Source organism: Ailuropoda melanoleuca, chromosome 14 (genome assembly GCF_002007445.2).
Source record: "Ailuropoda melanoleuca isolate Jingjing chromosome 14, ASM200744v2, whole genome shotgun sequence".
Lineage (NCBI taxonomy): Eukaryota > Metazoa > Chordata > Mammalia > Carnivora > Ursidae > Ailuropoda > Ailuropoda melanoleuca.
In genome coordinates, this window is record NC_048231.1 from 60,301,705 (window position 1) to 60,312,513 (window position 10,809).

Genomic DNA, 10,809 nt, shown 5'->3' on the forward strand with positions numbered 1-10,809 from the left:
GGGGGGGGCACCTCAGGATCCCTGGGACATCGGGGCAGCACGAGCAGACGCTGAGCCCGAGGGCATGCCGTGCAACCAACAGGTCGCACACAGGGCGCACGCTTCCTAAGCAAAGCACCTGCTTTCCAAAAGTGAGGTGTGGCCGAACGCCACCTTTACTGGGATACGAGAACACCTGCTGCTGACCTCACATCAATGACACGCACTTGGGAAGGCAAGGCGGAATGAGGACCCAGCCATGTCTGTGGTCCGCCGGGGCCCGAGGTGCGCCCCACCAAACCCGAGCCCAGCGCCGGGGGCGGCCGGGGCTGCACAGAAGCAGCCATCCGTCGGGCCACTGAGCTGTACCCCGGAAAGCTGTCCGCTTCATACCCTGTGCGTTTTACCACGAGACATGAGCTCAGACGTCCTGCGTGTGAGAGAAAAGCCCAGCGGCAAGGACTGCAGAGAGCGGGCCGCAGAGAAGCGTGACCGGCAGCGCAAACCGAATCAGAAGCTGCGGGTCTGAGAGCCGCGTGACGCGCCTTGTCACAGCTGCGCTCCAGTCCCAGAGACCCGAGTCTGGAGGGTAACGATTCTTCATAGTAGGTCTCGTGGACACCGACCAGTCATGCAGAGCTATTTATAACCACGAGAACCATCTTATGTGAGCCTTTTAAAATTTTACCGATTCCTAAAATGTTAAAAATAAATGACTGTAGGATTTATTTTCTTTAATTATGGGCTCCGTACCCACTCAGCACAAATCTGCAGGCATCACAGGTATGTGTGAAGTAACCACCCCAAATTCTAGATTTAACCAATGCTACTGTATTAGATCTGGGTCTTCTAGGCTTTTAATTCCTCCCAACAGGTAACCTGCAGAGATGGACAAGTGCAGTAAGTTTTAAACAACTACTGACCATCTTCAGCTCCAGGCCTCCACTGGCCACCCCGCGGTACGTGGAGGGCAGGGACGGGTCCTCTCACCTCTGCCACTGTCCTGGATGGGTAGAGCTCATGGCAGACCTGGAGCCACACCAGCTCCAGCTCCAGCAAGGTGGGTTGGGTAGGGGGTAGGGAGAGGCCTCCGCAGGGAGCAGAGGGGCTGGCCTGGCCAGTCAGGACAACGCAGGATGGGATGGAGGGAAAGACACGGAGAACCTATCCAGAGATTAAGCTGCCTGCTGTTTCCTTGGAGTCAGGGAGGCAGACCAAACAAATATGGCAGCACATGTGGGGTGGAGGCCGGTCTGGTCTGACTTCCATTGATGGATATCTCTGGAACTCTGTTCTACAGCTATCCCGGGGTGAACATATCCACACAACAAAGGATACTCTGTGGGAGCACCAGGCATGCCTGTAAATGGGTGTTTACTTCATACATTTTTAGTTAGATAGGCTCAGCTTGTCTCCAATTTGTCTTCACTTTACAAATAACCGCTCTAGCTTGCAGTTTAAGTGACTTGCCCAAGGTCCTACTACTAGTTGGTATTAGACATTTCTGAGCCTTCACACCCCACAGGTTTGAAAAATAATCCAAAGCCACAAGACTAAAGCAAAAACAAGAAAGTAGATGGGAGTGTATACCGTCCACAGGGCTTTTCCTGTGGAATGTTCACACAGTGTGGCGAGTGAACCAAGGGACAGGCCAGCAGGCTAAGTCGATGGCTGATTCATCAGTGGCTTTTGGAGAAGCCAGACTGGAGCTAGGAGAGAGCCCTGAAGGAGAGGTCCTATAGGCCATCTGAAAGAGCTGCTGAAACTCAATTTCGCTTGCTAAATATGGAGAATCTGGTAGCAAGATTTTAAATCTGAATAAATTAGAGCACAAGTCAGAAGGCCGTGGTTCAAGCCCCTAGTCTGCCATTTACTAGCTTCGTGGCTCTGGGACACACTTGAGCCTTAGTATCCTTAATTTCCTGCAAAACAGGAAACACGGCATCCCACGTATCTTAGAGGGGCCCTGTGATGTTAAAACGAGACCAGATGTGTCCTAGCAATGGAGTACTACGCACAAATTAGGTAACTTTTTTTAGTTTCCTGTAATCTAGAACATCACTTTGAAAAAGTTTTGAGTTAACTTACATACCATAAAATTCACCCTTTTCAAGTATATAGTTGAATGGTTTTTCGTAACAAGTAGGTAACTCCCCCTTACTTTCTCGTCTTCCTCTTGTCTACCTGGCAAGCATTAATTCACCCTCCAAAGGTCAGTTCAAAAACTGACTCCCCGTAACATTTTGTTCTTCCCTTTGTTAGAGCACATTTTGCACTGGATTGTAATTTTATGTATTCACCCTTCTTCCCATCAAGTATGAACAAGCCAGGGGCAGAGACTACTAACATTTACACAGCACTTTACAGTTTACAGACTGCTTTCTGTACAGGTACTTTTGGTCTACTTTTGTATCTACACTGTGCCCCTAGCAACCACTTTATATTTATGAAACTCGTGAGTGCAGGAACTTTGAGTTCCTCTGTGGCCTCAGGGACAATAAGACAAAGAACACATTTTTAAACTTCCCTCTCAAGTCCCCTAAGAGCACACTTGCACCACAAACAGGTTTGGGTAGAACGTAAAAACAGAAAACAATGAGAAACATTTTTTTTCTCTTTTTCCCCTAAGTTTTCTTGCCAAAGCAAATATTTCAAAGACTGAAAATAAGAGGCATAGTCCAAGCAAAGAAAAACTTGTTGGGCCAGAGTTGATTATCAATTATCACCCAGAAAGCAATGCAGCTCTGGTTTCGACCAGCCTCTGAATCCTTCCACCTTATCCCCCAACCTAAACCCACGAAGGCCCACCGATCTGGTGACTCAGAAAAGAGAGTCCTGGCCATACTGGAAATGGTACAATACAGTTCTTGCCCTCAAGGAGCCTACAATCTACTACTGTAATTCAAGCGATATTTCTCTCTCTTTCCATGAGCACTGTGAGAAGTAGACATAGATGTCAACCCGATTTTATGGAGGAAGAGACAGAGGCCCTAGGGGATCACTGGCTTGCCTAAGATCACTCTGGTGAGAGGAAGAGTCCAGACCTGCACCCAGGTAAAGGCGGCTCCTGCTGTATAAACCCAGATTTAGAGCCTCAGAGAGAAGGCATTCTAGCTGGGGAACAGGGTAACAAATGCCATGGATAATGCAGCATTTGAACTGGGCCTTGGAAGACAGGCAGGGTTTTGACAGCAAGTAGTTTATTTGGCTGGAAAGCTGATGCCCTTCACAGAGCTACGGGTGACAGGGCAGAAAGGGGCACCCACGGTCAGATTAGAGATTGGTCTACCCCTGGCTTCCGCAGCAGATAATGTGTCATCCTTAAAACACCCTGAAAAGCCTCCGTTTTGGGAGGAGTGGAGGGTGGGGAAGGGTTACCCAGGAAAGAGAGATCATACTGTCTTCAGACCAGAGGGATTCTTTGTTCTGGGTAATATGACAAACACTATAGCAGTACAAAGACCTATTCAGCAAGTCGTTTTCTTTCTGTCCACTCGCTAAAATAAAAACCTCATTTTCCCTTGATTACTTATGTTAATAAGATATCTGAGAACAGCATCAATCAAGGAGTAGGAGAGACTGAGAAAGATTAACCATCTGAAATTCGGGCGAATGTGGGTTTTCTTCAATGCTCTCAGGTCAAAAGATTAAACCACTGCTGATCTCTTCAGGAAAAAACCATTTTAACGGCTTAATTCCTACCCAGACCTCACTATGTTCCAAGTTTCTCAAGAAAAAGCATGTAAAAATTACAGACAGGAGAGAGACATACGATTTCTCAAACCTACACACATTATTTGGAGGACCACAAGGTTTACAAGCCAGGCAGTCTAGTGTTATCTCATCATCTGTAGAAACTAAAAATTAAGAAAGGTAAAAATCCCCCTCAAATGTCTATCAGACCCTACAAAGGACAGTTAGGTCTGTCCGGTGACAGAACTTCCTGAGTGTTCAGGCTGAACCCAGACAAGGTGCTATCACTAGTACGAATTCTAAAAGCAGACCCTTCCCCTTCCCCCCCAGTCTGTTCAGGGGTCCTGGAAACCTCAGCCCACACGAGGGAGTTAATTTGTAAAATAACAAAGGCATATTTCCAGTTAAGATTTACTGACCTTTCCAGGCATTCTGCAAGACTCACGATGAACCTCTGACCTATCTCAAAAGTCCTAGGAAGAGAGGCACTCATTGGCCATCAGTCTTGGATATTACCTTGAGGTGACAGGATTTCAGAGGCAAGTTAAAGCTACTTACCAATGTGAAGCCCGTCTACCAGATCCTGACCTAAAATTCGAGGCAAACTGAAGAGCTGTGTTTTCTCAAAGGCACAGAATTGCTCCTGTTTCTTGAGTTTTTACTACAGTGGCAAGGTCTCTCCATATATCATGTTACCTAATAACCCCAATAATCCTACAAGGTATTGTTTGTCTTCAAAAAAAACCCCGAGGCTGGACAGAGTAACCTGCCCACAGCAAGAGCTAGGGAGCAGCCTACCCGCTGACCCCATGCCAAACCACCTCCCTGCCCTGCTCTACCCCCTCCCAACCAGGCCCCAGAGGTGTGCTCCCCCACAAGCCCACACTGCTGGGGATCCCCTCTACAGACAGAGAGGAGGGAGCCACAGCTCTTCTCCTGGCTCCTGGACCTTACTGGGTCAGCAAAACCGACCTGCTTCTAAGAACTACCCAGAAATTTAAGGAGAGGTTTTCCCAACGCAGGGAAGCCCCAAATCTGCTTTCCCCTCCGATTTACTATCTCCTCGTTACTGACACGTACATGAGTGGGCACAAGGGCACAGGGTCCCAGAGCTCCACTCTTGCATCCTCGTCTGGCTTAACCAGCGCTATATCCAAACCCTGGTGTTAAAAAAGAAAACTATAGATACAGAGCAGTGAAGGCAGCTAAAGGTTTGTCAATTTTCTCTGTTCAAAGAACCAGCTCTTAATTTCACTGATCCTTTCTCTTGTCTTTTTTAGTTTCTCTAATTCATTTATTTCTGCTCTGATCTTTATTATTCCCTTCCTTCCACTAATCTGGGGCTTGGTTTTTTCTTTTCCTAGGTCCTTTAGGTGTAAAGTTACAGTTACATTGTTTGAGATTTTTCTTCTTCCTTGAAGTAGGCCCGTATTGCTATGAACTTGGCTCTAAGAACTGCTTTTGCTGCACCCCACAGATTTTTGGTAGGTCATATTTCTCTTTTGTCTCTAGGTATTGTTATTTCTCCTCTGATTTTCTTCAATGACCCATTGGTTGATCAGCAACGTGTTGTTTAATCTCCTCATTTTTGTGGGTTTTCCTATTTTCTGCTTGTAATTAATTTCTAGTTTCTTACTAATGTGGTTGGAAAAGATGCTTGATATGATTTCAACCTTCTTGAATTTACTGAGATTGTTTTGTGACCCAGCATGTGATTTATCCTACAGAGTGTTCCATGCACACTTGAGAAGAATGTATATTGTGCTGCTTTTAGAGGAAGTGCTCTCTCTATATCCATTAAGTCCATCTGGTCTACCGTGTCATTTAAGGCTGATATTGCCTTATTGATTTTTCATCCACTGATGAAAGTGGGCTATTAAAATCTCCTACTATTATTGTACTGCTTTTAATTTCTCCCTTTAGGTCTGTTAATATTTGTGTTATAGATTTTGGTGCTCCAATGTTGGGTGCATTTATCTTTATAAATGTTATATCTTCTTGCTGGAGCAGCCTCTTTATCATTACGTAATGAATGCCCTTCTTTGTCTTTTATTACAATATTTGTTTTAAACTCTATTTTGTCTGATACGAGTAAAGCTACTTCAGTATTCTTCCCATTTCCATTTGTATGGAATATTTTTTTCCATTTCTTCACTTTCAGTCTGTGACTAGGAAAAAAGAGACAGGGCTCAAAATCAGAATGAAAGAGAAGTTACAACTAATACCACAGAAATACAAAGGAGCATGAGAGACTACTATGAACAATTACAAACCAACAAACTGGGCAACCTAGAAGAAATGGATAAATTTCTAGAAATGCACAATCTTGCAAGACTGAATGATGAAGAAGTAGGAAATCTGAATAGACTGATTACTAGTAAGGAGACTGAAACAGTAATAAAACATCTCCCAACAAACAAAAGTTCAGGGACCAGATGGCTTCACTGGCAAATTCCACCAAACATTAAAAGAAGATTTAATACCTACACTCAAAGTCTTCCAAAAGATTGAAGAGGAGAAAAAGCTTTCAAACACCTTTTATGAAGCCAACATCACCCCTGTACCAAAACCAGACCAGGGTGCTATTAAAAAAAAAAAAATTACAGTCCAATATCCTTGATGAACACAGATGCAAAAATCCTCAACAAAATATTAGCACACCAAATCCAATAATACATTAAAAGGATCATACACCATGATCAAGTGGGATTTATTCGATGGATCCAAGGATATTTCAACATCTGTAGATCAATCAATGTGATGCATCACATCAACAAGATGACAGATAAAAATTATATGCTCATCTCAATAAATGCGGAAAAAGCAGTTGACAAAATTCAACATCCACTTATGGTCGCTATACGCACTCTCAACAAAATGGATGTAGAAGGAACATACCTCAACGTAATACAGGCCATCATGACAATCCTACAGCTAATATCGTACTCAGTGGGGAAGAGCTGAAAGTTCTTCATTTAAGAACAGGATGCCTATTCTTGTCACTTTTGTTCAACACAGTATTGGAAGTCCTAGATACGGCAATTAGGCAAAATAAATAAAAGGCATCCAAATCAGAAGGGAAAAAGTAAAACGGTCACTATTTGCAGGTGACATGATACACGAATTCAGTAAAATCACAGGATACAAAATCAGTACACAGAAATCTGCACCCATGCTAACAACAAAACCATACACACTAACAATGAAACATCATAAAGAGAAATTAAGAAAATAATTCCATTTACAATTACATCAAAAAGAATAAAATACCTAGGAATAAATTTAACCAAGGAGATGAAAACCATAAGACACTGATGAAACTGAGAAAGACACAAAGAAATGGAAAGATAATCAGTGCTCATGAGTTGGAAAAATATTGTTAAAATGTCCATACCACCTAAAGCAATCTACAGATTCAGTGAAATACCTATCAACATTCCAATGGCACACTTCGCAGAACAGGAACAAATAATTCTAAAATTTATATGGAACCACAAAAGATACCAAAAAGCCAAAGCAATCTTAAGAAAGAAGAACAAGGCTGGAGATCTCATACTTCCTCGTTTCAAACTATATTACAAAGCTATAGAAATCAAAGTAGTATGGTGTTTGTATAAGAAAAGACACACAGATCAATGGAACAGAATTGAGAGCCCAGGGGCGCCTGAGTGGCACAGCGGTTAAGCGTCTGCCTTCGGCTCAGGGCGTGATCCCGGCGTTATGGGATTGAGCCCCACATCAGGCTCCTCCACTATGAGCCTGCTTCTTCCTCTCCCACTCTCCCTGCTTGTGCTCCCTCTCTCGCTGGCTGTCTCTATCCCTGTCGAATAAATTAATTTAAAAAAAATCTTAAAAAAAAAAAAAAAAAAAAGAATTGAGAGCCCAGAAATAAACCCATAGAGGTATGGACAATTAATCTACAACAAATGAGCCAAGAACATACAATAGGGAAAGGATAGTCTCTTCAATAACTGGTGTTGGGGAAACTGGACCACTATCTTACACCATTCACAAAAATTATCTCAAAACATATTAAAGACTTGAATAGAAGACCTGAAACCATAAAATTCCTAGAAGAAAACATAGGTGGTAATCTTCTGGACATCAGTCAGTGACGTCTTTGTGGAACTGACTTCAAAAACAAGAGAAACGAAAAGAAAAAGAAGTGGGACTACACCAAACTAAACAGCTGCACAGCAAAGGAAGCTAACATCAAAATCAAAAGGCAACCTATTGAATAGAACATATTTGCAAACCATATACCTGATAAAGGGTTAATATCCAAAATATATAGAGAACCATACAACTCAACAACACAAACAAAAAACAGCCCAATTAAAAAACGGGCAGAAGATCTGAACAGACGTTTCCTCAAAAACATACAGACAGCACACAAGACATACAATAGTACATGAAAAGATGCTCGAGATCATTATTAGGAAAATGCAAATCAAAATCACAATGAGGTTATCACCTCGAACCTGTTACAATGGGTATTATCAAAGAGACAATAAATGACAAGTGTTGGTGTGGGTGCAGAGAAAGGGAAACACTTTGGTACAACCAAATTGGTACAACCACTGTGGAAAACACTGTGATTCCTCAAAAAATTAAGAAAAGAAATACCATATGACCCAGCTATTCTACCTCTGAATAGTTACACGAAGAAAATGAAAACACTAACTGGAAAAGATACATGCACCCCTACATTCACAGGACCATTATTCACAATAATCAAGGTATGTAAACAACCTAAATGTCCACTGACAGATGAAGATGTGATATATTTATACAATGGAATACTACTCAGCTATAAAAAAGAATGAGACTTTGCCATCTGCAACAACATGGATGGACCTTGAGGGGATTATGCTAAGTGAAGTAAGTCAGGTGAAGAAAGACAAATACAGGTGATTTCACTGGTATGTAGAATCTAACAAACCAAACCAAACTTACAGATAACAGACCAGAGGGGAAGGGGGTTGGGGACTGGGCAAAATGGGTGAAGGGTCAACTGTATGGTGATAAATAGTAAGTAGACTTGTGATCACTTTGTAGTGTATACAGATATTAAATTATAAAGCTGTGCACCTGACACTTCTGCAATAACAACAGTAATAAATAGCAGTGAGGCATCCATGCCCTAGGCTACTGAACCAAGGAAAAGCTGACCCAGGGAGTTAGGCCACTGAGTTCCAGGCCCCACTCTGTAGCTAGCTAATATTGTGACAAGGGGAAACTCAATTATCCTCTTCTGGGTCTGTTTCTAAAGGTGTAAAAGACAGTTAATAACAAGTAACTAGCACTCTCGAGAAGACCAAGCCGACTTACTTAGGACTGTTTCAATTTGGCGCTTGGCATTTGTTTCCTTTTTTTTTTTTTTTTTTACCTCCCTTCCCACCTCCATCTTCGGGGGAGAAGGGGAAATCAAGTGGTAGGATATTCTAAACAATTCATAAAGAGTTCCTGCGCATGTGGCCGGATTTTTTTTTTTAAAGGCAGGTTAAATAAATAAGATCCCTCCCCCTCTCTACCCACTTTCGTCCTTCCCTCCGATTCCACATCCTAAACCCAGAAATTAAATGACTACAGCTGAAATGAGCTAAAAAGAGGTCAAGCAAGCTGCTTCCAGTTGCCACCTTTTCCAGACCACAGAGAAGAGCGCGTGGCCAGGGAAAGAAATCGGAGCGGGGGTGGACGCCCGAGGCTCCATCGCTGAACCAACTTCCCCGGGACCGGCTGGACCCGCGCCGGCTCGGGGAATCCGGCGCCTTCACCGCCTCGCGGCCCCGCCTCGTCCCCCCCAGAGCCTCCCCGGGTCGCGGACGTCCGCTCACCTGCGCGGGACAGAGCAGCAGCAGGAGGAGGCCGAGGGCTGGGCCTCGCGCGGTCATGCTGCCGCGGTGCCGGGCTGCAGACAGCGGCGGGACTCGGCTCGGCTCGGCTCGCCGCAGCTCAGCGCGCTTGGCTGGCTCAGGATCCCGTGCCAGTCGAGGGAGGGAGCAGACGCCGGCGGCGGGCTGCGAGCGTAGGTCAGGAAAAAGGAAGGCGTCCTCGGCTCCTCCCCTTTCTGGGCGGGGCCGCGACGCCCGGGATCCGTTCTGGGGCGGGGCCGACCCGGGGAGGACGGGGTAGGGGGCGGGGGCGGGGCTTCCTCTGCGGTGTCAGCTTTCTGTTCCGCGGTTCTGTGGCCCTGGGGGTGCGACGTAGGGTAGGGATCCCAGACTGGAGCAGCCGAACTTCTGGAATCCGTCTGGGGAGGATATTTCTGGAGTTGTGCCGAAAGTCTGTGGTTTTGGTGTTTTCATTCTTTTCCCCCTTTTTGTCTTTCCTGGACTGGGGACGGTGGGCGAGAGGGTTTTAGCAAATGGGAGCGCTCGGAGATTATTTTCCTAATTCCGATCCCACTCTTCAGCGGAAGTTATTTATTTCGGCCCCGATTAGCACTCCAAGCAAATTCTCCGCCCGAGACTCAGCCATCAAAAAGGAACCCGTGCTCGGGCTTCAGCGACGCCCGGGGCGGCGCCGCGCGATGGCCTGACCGTGTTGTGATCCGGGAGCGCGAGGGGCGGAGCGCGGTGATGGGCGATGCTCCCGAGCTAGCCAATCTCCGCCTGGTGGCCTCTCGGCGCACGTTTGGAAAAGCGCTCGAACTACACCACCCGCTGGCCGAGCTGCGCGTAGCGTGGCTTTGGACCCGTCGGCGGGAGAACCCTCCCCAACCCCCCTCTCCCCGCAAGGTTGACCCAGAAGTGGGACCAGGGTCCATTTTTAATTTCTAGGTGAAGTTAGGTAACACAAAGAAAAAGAAGCGTCTTCATTTTTGAGCCTTGCACGTAGTACCTTTTTTGCTCTTGCGCTTATTTTTATTATATGCATTTCTAGTAACATTTTCCCTCATTTCAATTATTGAGACCGCTCAAAAGCATCAGTCATTATCATTTTGAAGTTAAGGAAATGTAAGTAAGGATCTCTTTTCCCAACGTGGAAGCCAATTTACAATGAAAAGACTAAATACCAGCTGTAGCAATGATCAAACCCAGTCCTAGGTAGGACCGTGATGCAGGTGATGCTCCCAGCGTCGCTTACAAAGCGTCTGCTTTGGTTACTGTCTTGCCTCCCCACCTCCTCAGCCCT

At 45.1% G+C, this 10,809-nt stretch overlaps 1 protein-coding gene across 1 annotated transcript in view; it reads right to left on the reverse strand.

Annotated features, from left to right (window-relative positions):
• Positions 1–10,441, reverse strand: part of NPC1 (NPC intracellular cholesterol transporter 1) — a 49,650-nt gene extending 39,209 nt beyond the window's left edge. Inside the window, exons 1-2 of the mRNA XM_002912658.4 lie at positions 10,164–10,441; positions 9,510–9,828 (exon numbers count right to left, since the gene is read on the reverse strand). Coding sequence (XP_002912704.2) covers positions 9,510–9,828; positions 10,164–10,441 — 597 coding nt within the window. The remainder of the gene's footprint in view (positions 1–9,509; positions 9,829–10,163) is intronic.
• Positions 10,442–10,809: the final 368 nt, after the last annotated feature.